Raw genomic sequence first — 15,557 nt, forward strand, 5'->3', positions numbered from 1 at the left:
CCATTCCACCCCCTACCATGGGCAGGGACACCTTCCACTAGCCCAGGTTGCTCCAAGCCCTGTCCAACCTGGCCTTGGACACTTCCAGGGATTGGGGCAGCCACAGCTTCTCTGGGCAACCTGTGCCAGGGCCTGCCCACCCTCCCAGGGAAGGATTCCTTCTCAACTATCCCATCTAACCCTGCTCTCTGGCAGTGGGAAGCCCTTGCCCCTTGTCCTGTCCCCTGTGCCACTGCTTAAATCAGCACAGACCCAGCCTGTGTGCAGGCACCATCCTTGTCCTGGACATCTTCCTCCTCCTCCTCCCCCTCACCTGGGCACCTGCAGAGTTTCCTGAGTGTGTTGGCTGCTGCTGTCCTTGCTTTGCTGGGCTGTTCAGGGATGGATCAGCCTCCAAACAAGCAATAATTGAGCACCAGGAGCAGCTGAAGGGGAGCGGTGCCAGCAGCAGCAGCTTGGGTTTCAGTGCCCCACTTCATCTGCAGGAGGGGAAGGTGCCCGGACAAAGGGGGAGAGAAAGGAGGTGGAGGAAATGGAGAATGAGAGAGACATCCTGGAAGGAAGTTAAAGGACAAAAAAAAAATGAGTGTTGCTGGCACATCTGCAGCCCTGTCAGCAGGAGCCTACAAGGAGCGCTCTGTTTGGGGCTGGGAGGGATTTGGCTGAAGCTCCCCACGAGCTTCCAGGCCCTGGTGCTTAAGAGAACATTCAGTCATCTAAAAACATGAATGCTGGAGGTGTTAAGGTACACACAGCGATGGGAAATGTTTTTCTACCCTGAGAATTGGGTTTTTAGAGTTTATCCGAGCTAAGGGCAGGTTAAGGAACAGGCACGGGGTGTGCTTTTGATCTGTGTGAGGTGAACTTGGGAGTTTAATTATTATTGTCTGGTGGAAGGTGTCCCTGTCCATGGTAGGGGGTGGAACAGGATGAGCTTTAAGGTCCCTCTCAACCCAAGCCAGGCTCAGATTTGTTCCTCAGCAAGCCACAAGGATGGAGAGGTTTAGGGCATCAGTGCTGTTTCACCTTTCAGCACGTGGGTTTCACAGGTAAATCCCCTTTGGACTTTTTGGAGTATAATCTCAGGTCTCATGTGTATTGAAAGTCTTTCACCTGTTTATTAATTCCTGGAATGAGAAGTTCATTTCTGGGTTCGTGAATAATTGGGGTAGGGTTAGGACTTCCTAAGGAGCATCTCCATAGCACTGGGCCATGGAGATTTCCCCAGGTTGCTGCCCCTTTGTTTTTGGCAGGAAGGGACAGAAAACAAACTCCCCTGAAGACTTGCTTTGTGGGCCTGTGATCTCTCTTTTCTTTGCCTAAGATGAAATTGCTCAAAGTTGAAAAGAATTCGATTTTTGTATTTTAAAACCCAATTAACATAGTAACTGACCTATAACAGGCTGTTGCATGGTATTTTCTTGGAATGTAAAGCTTTTCTTTTTAATATAATTTGGTTCTGGGCTTTCCTTGAACTTCCAGCTCTGCTCTCACACACTCTGAGGATGGGTTTGTGTTACAGCAGCTGACCTGTCCTTATTTCAAACCATTCCCTGCACAGTGCTGTGGATAAGACATCCAGCATTTTCCAAAACTTATGTGTTTCCCAAAATTCCTTGGGTTTTCAGTACCACAGGTCTGATATCCACCAAGATTAAACTTTACTTTAACAGAAAAGGCATAAGAAATTACTGGAAATATTTTGTGTCTGGAGGAACTGCATTGTATAAATCTGTGGATGTTTTAAAATGATCTTCATTAAAAGGGCTGCTGCTGCACACTGAGCAAATACTCAGAAGGATTAGGGAGACTTTAAGGATGTTGCAGTTGTAGGGAAGAGTTCTTGGCATGATGTTGCTGAGTCCAGTCGGTGAAAACTGCTCATAATGAGACCCAAACCCACAGTAGTGCTGCTGTCTCCAGTTCCTCTGGTCACATCTTCTGGGTTGGACAGTTCCAATTTCCCAGCATGGTGGCTGACCTTCTGCTGGCAGTAGCTGTGCTGTGTGTAACCAGTCCTGTCCTTACCCTCTGGAACATTGGCTTCCTGGCTGTCTTGAAAACCTCAGAACATTTCTGGCTGTTTTTACACTCCTTGCAGCCCTCTCTGTTCAGTGTTCCCCCCCAAATGTCCCTGACACACAGTAATAACACAGAGAGCATGAAAATGTCCATGGCTGAAGCTTCTTTCCATTGCTCTAAATCTGGGTAGGAATGGAGTCACTTAGGCAAAAATAAAGGCAGTGAGGTAAGCTTAACTTCAGTCTTTTCTTGGTGTCCTGTGTGCATTCACCGTTAAGTTAAATGTCTTCAAACAGTCTTATTTCACTTGTGAGCTGAAACCTTCCCACTTGCATGGTCACCTGAGGGCACCCTGCCTTGGCCTGTGCACCTGCATGTCTCTTAGCAGGCTGCTGATGCTCTTCCTCTGAAAGCAGAGCGAGGCATTTGGGGCTGTTGGCTCAGTGGAGAGTGAAGAACTGGAAACCTCAAATGAGTGGGTTTGGGGTGTTGGTGAGAATTCCTAGCAAGGCTTGTCCTGGCAACATCAGCATGCATGCATGGAAATCCCAGAGGGGGGGAAACACCACACTAAGTCAGGTGCCTGGACAGAAGAGTTGCAGATTTAAAATGCACAGATTCAGACACCTGGGCCCGCCGTGTTTTCTGTGAACCAAACCCAGCGTGCACTGATGGTAGCTGAGCTTGTGGTATCAGACCCCAGTAGGGAAGGGATGCTTTTGTGAGCATGGGGAGGAACTTGGTACCTCCCAGGCCCCCATCCCCTGCAGAGTGAGGACAGTCATCAGTTTAGAAGCTGGTGCCACTTTTAAGGCTTTGGTTACTGTCCCTCAGTTTCTCTGCTGTGTATTTCCCACCCAGGAAGGTAAGAACGTTTCTCCTTTTTTTTTTTTTTTTTTTTTCCTCTTTTCCCCCCTCTGTGCTGCTGTTCTCACAGCCTGCCCTCTCTGCTTTCCCCCTGCAGTTTGCCATGTGGGTGGATGCTGTTATCTTTGTCTTCAGCCTGGAGGATGAGGTCAGCTTCCAGACGGTGTACCACTACTACAGCCGCATGGCCAACTATCGCAACACCAGCGAGATCCCCATGGTCCTGGTGGGGACACAGGGTAAGGGCAGGCTGCGTTCCCAGGGCTGCTTTTCTGGCCACAGAGGCTTTTCCAGGCTGGCAAAGCCACGTCCTGTCCTTGCCCCTTTGCAGCAGGGCCGGGGCATCGTGAGAGGGCTGGTTTGAGGTGGGAGACAAATGTCCCGGCTGCGCTCTGGGAGATGGGGTGTGGGGCTTCAGCAGGCATGAGAGAGGGGGGATTTAGGTCAGATGTTGGAAGGAATTCTTCCTGGGAGGGTGGGGAGGCCCTGGCACAGGTTGCCCAGAGAAGCTGTGGCTGCCCCTGGCTCCCTGGAAGTGTCCAAGGCCAGGTTGGACGGGGCTTGGAGCCACCTGGGCTGGTGGGAGGTGTCCCTGCCCATGGCAGGGCGTGGGACTGGATGAGCTTTAAGGTCCCTTCCAACCCAAACTGTTCCAGGATGTTATGACTTACAGAGAGATTTTAAGTAGTATTTTCAGTGCTTGCTAGTGACAGTGGTTTTCATGCTCAGCAGGGAGATGCTCATGTTGAATTTGGGCAGGTGCATCAGTTGAGTAACGAAGGTCTGAAGTCCAGTTTCCCTGTGCTTGGCAGTCTAGAAGTGTTTAACACCTTGGCATTGCTAAGAGGCAAACGGACCAGGGGTGGAGAACCTCCAGCAGCACGTTGGGAAGCAGAACTGAACCCTGTCCCCATGCAGTGCCTCCAGGAGGCCTCTGCATATCAAACAGAAATGCAGCTTTTTTGCCACCTGAGACAGACCCTCGCCCAGTTTTTCCCAATTTCCTTCTGGAGCAGCAGTAACCACAGCTGTCCTACAGGGAAATGTTGCAAGGGAATGGTACTTAACAGTCTTCCAGTGTCTTTGGTATTTGAGTTGTCTCTGCCTTGCTTTGCCAGTGCATCCCTTACTATGTCACCATTTTCCCGTGCTGTGGTTGGTTTGCTGCATGCAGTAGACACTTGAGAGTTGAGGCTGCTCTGCTCCTGGCCACGTAGATCACAGAACCCATGGAATTATTAGGGTTGGAAAAGCCCACTAAGATCACTGAGTCCAACCCTTAACCCAGCACTGCCAAGGCCACCGCTAACCTGTGTCCACATCCACATGTGTGCTGAACACCTCCAGGGATGGAGCTTGTGCCAGAGAGATTGACAACCCTTTTGGTGAAAAACTTCTCCTAATATCCCATCTGAACCTCCCCTGGCTCCACCCAGCTCTCTCAGCTGCTCCTCACTCCCACTGGGAGATCTCTTTCCCAGTGTGTCATCGGGTTGCTGTGCTGTGTTAGAGGGAGAGCAACACAAGTGCCAGGAGTTGTTCTGGTAGGCTCAGTTTTGGCCAGCTTCCTCTCTGCTCCGTGCCAGTTGGGTTTGGTGGTGTGGAAGCTTTTTTTGCTGCTTTCTCAGCTCGTTTTCAGCCAGCCCTGTGGTCGGGGAGCGGTTTTTGCCTTGCCCTGCCTCCCGCGGAGCGGGGACGGCCTGGAGGGAGCAATCCCAACCCAGCTGTGGGGTGGAAACAGATGATGGGAAGTGAAAGGGGAAGCAGGGACACAAAAAGCAGCCTCAGGACGGCACAACCCACAGCAAAAAGCAGAAAGGAGCTGCTTTGAAGGGCCGTGCTGTCGGCTTGGAACTGGAGCTGAAAAGGCAAGGGGCAAACGTTTCTCTTGAGCTGTTTTGTGCCCTGCTGACACCTTGGGGGATGGTTTCCCATCTCCTTCCCGTTATTACCAGAAAGGAATTTGGTTTGTGGGTTTTTTTGTTTTTTTTTTTCAAGGTCACTTTCTGTTGCAGCACTGATGCAAAGGGGGTTTTTCAAAACGTGGCTGATTCTGGGAGCAAGCATCAGGACAAAATACAGCTTTTTGGCTGCCTTTGACAGTCAAACGGTGCAGTGCAGTGCAACATGTGAAATACATGAACATACCTGTTAAAAATATATTTGAAATACACCTATCTGGTATCATACAGTTACAGAGTGATTTGGATGGGAGGGGATCTTGAAGATAATCTCATTCCAACCCCTTGCCATGGGCAGGGACACCTTTCACTATCCCAGGTTGCTCCAAGCCCCGTCCAGCCTGGACTTCTTGGTTTTGACTGGTATTCTCGAAAGGAGACATGAGATGAAATCTCTGCCAAATGCTGGCACTTGCCTGATGATTCCAGATATTTTCCCCTGACCTCTGAGGCCAATTCAGTGCCGCAACCTGACCAGAACAGCAAAGGCAAACTTTTCCAAGCCCTAAGTGTTCCTTATCAGTTCCTTTCTGGTTAAATGTTGTCAGCGCCCTCTGCTGAAAACAAGAGAGTGTTACTTTTCCAAATAATGCCTTATTTGTGGGAATTGGATCTGATGAGAAGGCAGTGATGACGCCAGCTGAGGTGCAGTCCTGCCATGCCCAGGGCCGAACTGCAAACACAGCGTTGCAATAAGCACTGAATTCCTGCTTGGGCACCTTCCACCAGCCCAGGTTGTTCCATTCTGGCCTTGGACACTACCAGGGATGGGACAAATTCAATAGATATATCTGTTTTTACTTTAATTGTAATACATCAGCACATTTTTGATTGCCTCTCCTGAAAATGTTCCATTTCTTAAAAGCACATCGTGTTTTGTGCTTCACCTTCTAGTTACTTGTTAGGAACTGATATTCACAGGAGGCCTGAAGATGATTTGACATGCTTGTAGTAATCACCCACTTGTTTTGCTAAGTATGTTTTGCATCAGATCTCAAGTTATTTCCCTCGACTGTGTATTTTTTTGCAACTGCTGACCTAAATATATGTATTCAAGGTAAACAAAAAAAGCACTGGAGGTTTTCCCCCCTGGTTTTTAGAATCAGCATGCTGGTGATTTTAGTCAGGAGGTGTAAAATCAGTGATGTGCACCCCTGTTGTCTGTAAAAATCCTGAAATTCTCATGGTTTGTGCTTTAAATTCGTTGTTTGGGGTGCTGGTCGTTACAAGAGGAAACAGCCTCGAGCTGTGCCAGGGGCGGTTCAGATTGGACATGAGGGGACATTTCTTTGTGGAAAGGGTTGTAAAGCATTGGAGGGGCTGTGCTGATGGTTGGACTCGGTGAACTTTAAAGGTGTTTTCCCACCTTAACGATTCTGTGCCTCTGAGTGACAGGATGACGTTTTCAGGTGATATTTAACCCATATCTTTCCCTGCCGTTGCTGCAGATGCCATAAGCTCCACCAACCCCCGGGTCATCGACGATGCCAGAGCGAGGAAGCTGTCGAATGACCTCAAGAGATGCACCTACTACGAGACCTGTGCCACCTACGGGCTCAACGTGGAGAGAGTCTTCCATGACGGTACACGAGACCTTTTTCACCCAGTATAGCACTCAGTTCTTAAATAACCCCCTGTGTCTGAGGGCTCAGGAGTTACCCTGTTTGCCAAACATTCGTTAATATTTAAATGCTTATTTTTAGGGACTCTGGTTACGTTATCTGGCTCCTTATGGACACACGGACACTGATGTTTTCCCTACCAGCACCTTTAGCCTTTAGCATCTATTTTTAACTTCTGTTTAATTTTCAGTGTCCTTTGGCACTTGCTTTATCTTAGCAAAGTTTTCTTGGGTTTGATTTAGCGCTCGTGGAGAAGCTCTTTGTGCAGAGTAGTTGAAAATTAAATTGCACGTGTGAGTACCGTGGTATTCGTGGAGTGTTAGAAGTTGAGAGGTAGATAGTTAGCTTTGAGCTGACAAGAAGTCAGACTGGAAATTGGGAAGAAATCCTTCCCTGGGAGGATGGGGAGGCCCTGGCACAGCTTGCTGCATCCCTGGAAGTGTCCAAGGCCAGGCTGGACAGGGCTTGGAACAAGCTGGGCTGGTGGAAGGCAGTGGAATGAGATTGACTTTCAAAGTCCCTTTCAACCCAAACTGTGCTGTGATTCCATGAGAGCCCTGTGCATGGGCTTTGGTGATCCTCGTGGGCCCCTCTCAGCTCGGGGGGAGTGTGTTATTCCATGATCCTCGAGTTGGAGCTCTGTGCATGAGATGGGCTCTGTGCCCCCTCTAGTGGAATTTCCACCAGGAGGCTTTGCTGGCTTTCCCCCTCACTGTGCTTGTCTGTGTCAGCCCCTCATCACAGCAGTTTGTCTGTGCCTGAAAACCTCCTTAATTAAGTGTAAATGTTTATCGGAGCTCCTTAGTTCCATGGTTTGTGATTGCAGATTCCTGCTCTGTCTGTGGTTGTGTGGGGCAGTTTCACCTCAGCATCTGTCAGAGGTGTGCACAGAGGCCTCTCAGATTAAAAAGGCAAAAATTTCATATTTTTACATGGAATGAAACTTTCTAATGTTTGCATGGGGGGAAATAGCAAATCAGTGTAATTTTTGCATGAAAAAAAAAGGCAAAACATCCTGACTTTACAGGGAAAATTCTGATGTGCACTGCAGTAGTTTAATTCCAAATAAGATGTTTTTACTTGTCCTTTTGATCAGATTTCAAGCAGATTTGAAGCTGCATCTTTGTGCTTTGCTCCCTGTTTTCTCTTGAACTCGTTGCAAAAATTACTGTTTTCGCTGCCTGGATTTTTCTGTATTGATTAGGAGTTTCCAAGAGCCCATTAGGGATTTTTGTTGTTAGCACATTTATTTTGGAGTGCTGGCTATAGTTAGATTTTTAATTACATATTCCAAGTCGTGGTGTTTGTGGCTCTTTCTGCAGTCTGCTCCTCTTTTTTGGGACTTTTTGAGAGAACTCTCTTGGCATAAAGCTAAGTGGGATAAACTTGTAAGCTTCCAGGAGGCTTAGTTGTCTCTCTCTGCTAAATTTAGTAGTAAGTAGAAAGAATTGACAGAGCTCATGTGTTTTAAGAAATATCAGGGTTTTGTTTTACCTACATGGCAGGCAACCAACCCCTCTAATATTGGCCAACTAATAGGATTAGAAATGCTTCTGTGTAAATGGGTTGCACTTGCCAGACGTGTCTGGGACCGCATCCAATCCCTGAGAATTTTTTGCTGTTTATTTCAAGCAGCAAACAAAGCAACTCCTTAACCCCGTTAAACGAGGGGGTGTGAATGAGCAGTGCAAGCTGCTGACAGGGAGCACTTGATTAAATGACATTTGGTTTGTGGAACTTGAGAGCTGAGCAGCCTGGGCTGGTGGAAGGTGTCCCTGCCCACGGCAGGGGTGGAATGGGATGAACTTGAAGGTCCTTCCAACCCAAACCACTCTATGTGATTCTGTGATGTGACCTGAAAAAAAAAAAAAACCCTTCTTGATGTAAATGTTACCAATGAGCCCGGAAAAGAAGGGACAATGGGGAGGAGGGGTGGGCCAAGTAGGGGTCTTCACACAGTGTGTTCTTAAGCAATTCTTATTATTTTGAGGAAACCCTAAGTCAGGGCCAGAGCCTTCCTAAATTACCTGAGTTTTTCATCAAGCTTGGGAGGGGTACAGACAATTACTGCATTTTATTAATAGCTGAATGGATAAGACAGGTGGGGTTTTTTTTTTTTTTTACTGTGTAACTCAGGAAAAAGAGATGTCGGCAAGTTAATAGCTGTTTGCAAGACATGGAGATGCTACACCTGTTAAGATGATGCTTGGTGGTTACATCCTCTGGGTGTTCCTTTGGTAGGTCTGTGAGGGTATTTCAGTACATTGACCAAGGTCCCTCAGCTTTTGGAACTGGAAATGGCTTTGAAGGGCCTTTTATCCTTCATTAAAATACTAATTTTTCCCCTGCAAGCAGCCACTGAACTATTCGTGGTCGTCTGTTAATGGTTCTTGTCTTTATAACTCATTTCCTATTTTCCCCACAGCTGAGTGGTCAAATAACTTAACTTGAAGGATTATTGTTATTCTGAAAATGCTACTTGATTCTTGAGTTAAATCCAAATAAATCGTTCCCAGCGCTCCATTACAGCTGATAAGCTCAGTATTGATTGTAACAGGGACAGAATCCTGGAATCACTTGGATTGGAAAAGACCTCCAAGATCGTAGAGTCCAGTGAATGCTGCTGAAGGGAAACAGGATTGTGACCATTGTAGAGGGTGTTTCTCAGCCTTCAGCCTTGTCCCACTTGGGTCTCATGTCAGGTACTGTTGGAATTTGCAGCTGCACGAGCAGGCCCTGAATTTCAGGCTGAAATGAAAAGAAAAAATTCCAGGTTCCAGGGGATTATCTTAGCAACATGCCCAGCAATGGAAGAGAATAAATTCTTATTTAGTTTGTGGTGTTTGGAGTTGTTGAACAGGGAAAATGTGTTTAAAAAAAGAAGATAAGTGCCAATAAGATCCATTTTTCTTCAGACTTCCTAATTAAGAATTAGTGATTTTATTTATTCTTTCCCCCTGCTTATCAGAACAGATTTTATCAATGACGTTGGAAATGATTATTTTAATATTTCTTGTCAGCACAGTATTGTAATGACTGTGTACTGCCCCAGGATGCCTTTTTAATGATTTTAGCCTTCTTGAATTAGCTTGATGTACCATTAATGCATGAGAATTGCTTTTATTTCTGTTCATCATGTATCCATAATTACTCATCCCTCCCTGCTTTACGTTCAGATTTTCTCTGACCCATTTAACTGTGTGCTCTGTGGTTCTCTGACGTCACAGAGAAGCAGACCTTCAAATATTTAGAGGATAAAATTTTTACCATCAGCATGGCTTGGCACTGTGGTGGGTGAAACAAAAGGGTTTGGGTCTTAACTTTGATCCAGAGCTGAGTCCTCCAACCAAGGGGGTTTTACTTTGTATGGCTGGGTGTAACACACAGATTTAGAAATAAAACTGCCCAAAACAGCAATAAAATAGTGACTATTGAGGCAGGAGTTGCAGGTGTGTGATGGCAGCTGTCTCACAATGCTGTGCTACTCTCACTATTTTTGGATGCTTTACTTGCAAATTAATTTTTTTAAGGAGTGTGTCTGCTCTGTGTGAAGACTTAACCAGCAATGTTCTATTTCCAAATCCAAATAACATTTCTGATGTGGTGTTGAACAAAAGGTGTCTAAAAGGGGAACCTTGAGGTTCTCCGTTAGGGGATGGGAGATGACAAACAAATCCCGGTACAGCCGGAGCTCAGGCAAGGGCTGTCACCTGCCATCAGCCTTACCAAGGCGGCTTTTATAGATGTGTTTTCATTAGGAAACGCTAATCAGCCTAATGGGAAGTAAATAAACTCTCAGTCCCATCCTTGACAGCTGTTTTGGGGAGAGGTGACATCCACTGGGGTGCTGGATGTGGCCTCGAGGGATCCTCCACTTGGCTGTGGTGGGGGGACCCCAGCGAGGGGCAGAGCTGGGGAGAAGCTCCTTTGGCTCTGGGAATTCCTTGGATATTTTGTTTCTGGAGCTCCTGGGGTGCTGCAGCATCTGGAGGGATGTGCTGGAGCAGCCTGATGACACTCTGGCAACCTGCGTGCCACGAAACCACCGGGAAAACGATAGTGGGGATGCTGGTGGGCTCCAAGCAGTTGTGTTTTCCCGTTCTGTGTTTGTTTCTTGTTTGGTTTGGTTTTGGTTTGGTTTTTTTTTAATAAGAGGGAGACAGGAGGGATGTAATTTTCCCCCTGGTGCCACGTCTGGTGTTTTAAGCCTCGGTTTTCAGCCCCCCCCCGCCCCGTTCGATTCGAGGCCCCGTCGGCGCCTAAAAGGGAGCGTCAAAAATTAACTTTGGAATTAATTCACTTCGGAATTCCCGATCCTTGCCGCGTTTTTCCCGGGAGAGGCCGCCAGGGAGCGCCGGAGCCCCTGCGTAACCAAACCCCAGAGCATTCCAGCACTTCCCCCGTGGAATAGAATACATCCTGGGAAAATCCACGGCAGGAATGTAGGAACACACCCACCTGACACGCCTTGATTCGTGCAGTCTGCTCCCGGGAGAGGGGCTTTGTCCTGAGCTCACTCACCTCAGCGTGGAACTTTGCCCTTTTACACTTTTTGCTGCTTTTTGTGCCATTAATAAAGGAGGTGGTTTAGTTTGGAAACAGGGGTTTCCCTCCAGAGGGTTTTTCAGCAAATCTCTTGTTTGCACAGACTCATCTCCCCACACGCACTGGTTTCCAGCTCACCTCTCCATGCCCCTAAATGACACGTTCACCAGCTCTGGTGCCATCCATCGTCGCAGGAAGGTTTTGTGTTTAGTTAGTAGGCGAAATTATTCAATATCTGAAATTTTATGTAATGCCAGAAAGGCGTGAAATGGGCTCTACAAATTGAGCACTGCCTGGAGAAGCAGGAGCGTGAGGAAGCCTTCATTCAAAATGAGTCCAAATCCTTGGGTTTATGTTTTCTGATTGACTAGCTGAATTTCACACTGCATACATTTAGTGCTTAAGATGTTTTTCTGTTGTCCCTGAGGACTTACAAGGTCTCAGTGTGTCTTCCCTGTGCCTGGCAGCTGTTTGGTGTGAAAGCCATGCTGTTTGGTGGGACTCACATGGACTTCACCTTTTTGCCAGTTTTGGTGGAAATTGTAGCTACTTTGTAGGCTTTGGGGACTTTTTAGACCTGTGCTGCTCCATCAGGTTTCTCCAACCCTGCACCCAGATTCAGAAGCATGTGGAAGAAAGAAAAGAGATCTTTCAATGACTTGACTGCATCAGTTTTTCTCATTCTTTTGGAATTAATGTAGGATCTCATCCTATTGGAGCTGTAGTCCAATGTATGGCATTTAAGATGGGCTGTAATTAGCACAGAGGAGTTAAATGATGTAATGCTAATAAAAGCTCCAGGGAGGTTTAGATTTGAGCTGTGGTGAGTGTGTCACTGGGTAGGTGACTTGCAGGAAACAGTCATCTCTGCAGAACTTTTCATGTTGCTTTTAAATTTTATAGGGGTAATTTTATGACACTTCCTTTAAGTCTTGATATTAAAGTGTATGCAGTAAGGCACATTATTGCAACCTGGGGCAGAGTTGGTGGCAGCTGTTACATTTTTTTGAAGAGTACAGTAATTGCAAGACCAAATTCAAACATACAGGTTCTTCACTGAAAGGAAAGAAGAACGTTGATTAAAATGTGAATCTAGTTATTGTCCCACCATATTCATTTGTCCTTCCTCATGTGTCAAATGCCTGTTGATCACTAAGTTGTCAGCCCAGCAGATGAAATTTTAGTTCTGTGTGCTGGTGTGGACCAGCAGGGCTGGGGCCTGGGGGACGTGGCTGAGTGGGAGGATTTAAAAATAAATAAAATAAGATAGTGCTTGGTGGGGGTAGCTCTTAGCTGGAGGATGCCTTGGCAGCTGCAAAAGCAGGGCTGATGATACCAGCTGTGACAGAGCTGGCCACAAAGTTAGGTGAGGGCCAGAAAGGGCTTTAGCAGTCAAAGTACCAGTTTACCTTGGCTTTATTACAGCAACAACCTTTTCACTTTAAATCTGTTAGCAGAAAATGGCTTTGCTGGTTTAATATTGGTGAATGAAAGATTAAGGGCCAACAGGTGAGGTGTTTTGTCTGAAGACAGGACACAGACAGGGGAAAAATGCCCTTTTTTTAACTTTAATCTGTTCTGGGCGTGTTTAGGAACATTTACAGAAGAGAAGATTGTGCTTTTTTTTCCCCCCCTTATAATAAAGAAACGCTTTTGTCTGAGCCATCAAACATTTAAAACTGGTGTAATAAACATAATCCCTTTGTAACCTTCTCTGTTGTGTAACAAACGCATTTCCAGCATCAAAGTTGATGATTAGCATAGCTGGCCCTTTAAAAGCAGTTTCCAAATGCATTGCAAATCGTTCCCCTTTGAGCTAATCCGTATGCAAATGGCACTGAGCTGTTTGCCTCGCTGGGATTAGCGTTTGTGGATCAAATCAAAGCCTCCTGAATGCATGGATGGCTGGTGTGTGGAGTAAGGCCAGGAGTAAGTGTTGGCTCCTGTCTTTGGAATTCCTGCACCAGAGAACTTCCAGCACTGCCACCCTTTGTAATACATGGGGTTTTTTTCCCCTCATTCTCTGTCAAGTAGAGATTCTTGAATCCTATATAATTGAAGTTTGAAGCTGAGGTTGGATCTGATGTGGTCATCTCCTGGTGTTGAAGAAGGCAACTCATGCTCGTTAAAGCTGGAACTTTTGCTTTTTCCCTCTTGGAAGAAAGCATTTCATCAATCCCATCACATGATTTCCATCAAAAGTCAATGCAAAGTGATTTTTTTTTTCCTGTTAACTACTAATTCCAGTTTTTGGAGAGGGTGGGTGTGGCAATGGATTTGCCATATTTTATTGGTCTTGTTGTTGGCCAGTCTTAAACAGTGAGTTGCTCGATGAGCAGCTTCACTTGCTGCCAGTCATTAAAGGCTGGGCAGCCCCACCAGTTCAGGGTATTTCGAGGTGCTGATTAAGGGATATAAACTGTATCTGGATGTAGCTGTGGGCATTGGGCATCCAAAGTCTTTTACTAGGGATGAAAAATATCCCTTGAACATATGGAAGCTTGTTGTCCTGGTTTTCTTTAATATATGGTTGTTTTAATGCTGCCTGGTGTTTTGGGACAGCTCAGCCTTCAAAGCAGGTGGTTGTTCCAAGATCTCTTCTCTCTTGCTTGCTGGAGTTGTGGTGGTGCCCAAAGCAGCAAGGCCAGGCTCAGTATTTTGTGGCAAAGGAAGAATCCAGCATGACATGTGTTGTACAACTCAAGAGATGAGTCTGCAGAGTGTTGAGCCACTTTTTGGATAGCCTTTCTTTATTCTGGCTGTTTGATTAGCATTGTGTTTCCAGAGGTACCAACCTCCCTGTGATCCACCTGGACTTGTTTTAGCAGTGCATTGGCTGCACTTTGTTTGGGAATTAGGCTGGAAAGTTAGTTGGGAGATGTCCCCTGACAGTCAGTGCTGTGACTTCACCTTATCTGCTGGTAACTGGTCACTGATGTGAGGTAACCAAGTTGTTTGCTGTTGTTTGGAGTTTTTATCTTGATTTTTTTTTTTTCCCCCTGCTGATTTATAGCCCTTGACTGAAAGTTTCCTGTAACTTCCAAAACTTGGAATTAGATTTTTGATGCAATCTTAACACAGATAGAAACAGAAAGCAGGAGTTTTTTTTAGAGCACATTTCAGTCATCTGTGTCAAGTGCATTCCCTCAGGAACCTCCGTGCAGTGCTGGTTTATCACCTGTGGGAACTTTAATTCGGGATAAAGAATTATTATAAAGCTAAGACTGGAATGTGAATGGTTTTGTTGATAAATATTGGGGGGGGTTATTTCAGCATCAAGCACCCAAGATTCTGCTGTGTCAGGTACCTTCTGCACTGTTTCATCTTCTGAAAAGGGTGAAAGTGGCTTTCAGAGTGAAAAAACACCAATTTTAAACACAGGCAAAGGTTTGTTTTTCTTCAAGCTCTCTTTGCACTTAATGAAGGGACGTTATTGGCAGATGCTGAAGAAATATTCTTTTCCATAGAAAATTGGATTTGGGGCATAAAACTTGTTAATGTTAATAAAGACAGGTCATTACTGGTTTCGAGTCAGATATGCAGACTCCACGAGATGGAGTGCACTGGTGGCACTGCTGTCGGTGCCACTTTGGTGTGGAAAAAGGCTCGTGTGGGGAGTAAATCAGCTGAGTTTAGCGCATGTACAATGGGCTGGCTCCCATCATTTATGCCCCTCCTGATGGCTGATGCTCTCGCTTGTGTCTTAGGCTGCGTAATTTACAGGCTCCAGGAAAGGTATGTTTAGATTTAAGCTGTGCAATAGTGTAACTAATGAGAAATATAGGAAATTTACGGCACTTTGATGATTGATTGGCTAAGTACCTAGGCATTAATTGAAATCTGAGGACTCCCAGCTGTCTTTCAGTTAAAAAAAAAAAGAAGGAAGGAAAAAAATAAAGTCTTTTTTGGGTAAGCGAAACTATTGCTTTGTAGTATTTTGGAAGTAGTTTCTGTGTTTATGGAGAATGTGGTTGGGAGGAAGGCTGTTAGGGTTTTTTGGGTGACTGGTGTGTATCCCCTAATCACCTGCAGGCACTGACTGAGTTGCCCCAATGGCAGTGTCCCTTGGCCCCTTGCTTTACAATCTCGGTGTGACTTGTGTTTGTCTTTCCCTGGGATTCTGGCCCCGATTCCGGGTGGAAGCTTGGCTGCAGTCAGCACTCTGTGCGGGTTTCCCCTGTCCCTGTTGAGCAGAGAGGCACTCAGGCCTAACTGTTGTGTGACAGATGATCTGGATCGATCCCTGCCATCAATCTCCCCCTAACCGGTCATCCCTCCGGAGAGAGCGCTCAGCTTCCTCCTCTGCTGCCCCTCTGTAAATGCACCACTCTGGCTGAGGCTCAGCCTTGTGAAAATGTCTAAATTTTCCCATTAAGCGCTTAAAAAGTAATAAAACTGAAGCCATTAGCCCTCCACTCGTCAGGTCCGTATCAAGAGAAATATTCTCGGGCGCAATAAATCTGATCGAGTGTTCGACGTTTATATCATTTGACTCCATTCCCTGGAAATGGACCTTTGAAGGTAAATTGCATTAAGTAGG

General features: G+C 46.2%; 1 protein-coding gene across 12 annotated transcripts in view; it reads left to right on the forward strand.

Moving 5' to 3' along the window:
- AGAP1 (ArfGAP with GTPase domain, ankyrin repeat and PH domain 1) overlaps positions 1-15,557 on the forward strand; it is a 284,552-nt gene that overhangs the window by 103,615 nt on the left and 165,380 nt on the right. For all 12 annotated transcript variants that reach the window (XM_050340528.1, XM_050340529.1, XM_050340532.1 and 9 more), the window contains 2 exons: positions 2,987-3,128; positions 6,299-6,433. In XM_050340528.1, coding sequence (XP_050196485.1) covers positions 2,987-3,128; positions 6,299-6,433 — 277 coding nt within the window. The remainder of the gene's footprint in view (positions 1-2,986; positions 3,129-6,298; positions 6,434-15,557) is intronic.

The sequence above is a fragment of the Myiozetetes cayanensis genome, unplaced genomic scaffold (assembly GCF_022539395.1).
Source record: "Myiozetetes cayanensis isolate MyiCay16 unplaced genomic scaffold, myiCay2020 scf9, whole genome shotgun sequence".
Lineage (NCBI taxonomy): Eukaryota > Metazoa > Chordata > Aves > Passeriformes > Tyrannidae > Myiozetetes > Myiozetetes cayanensis.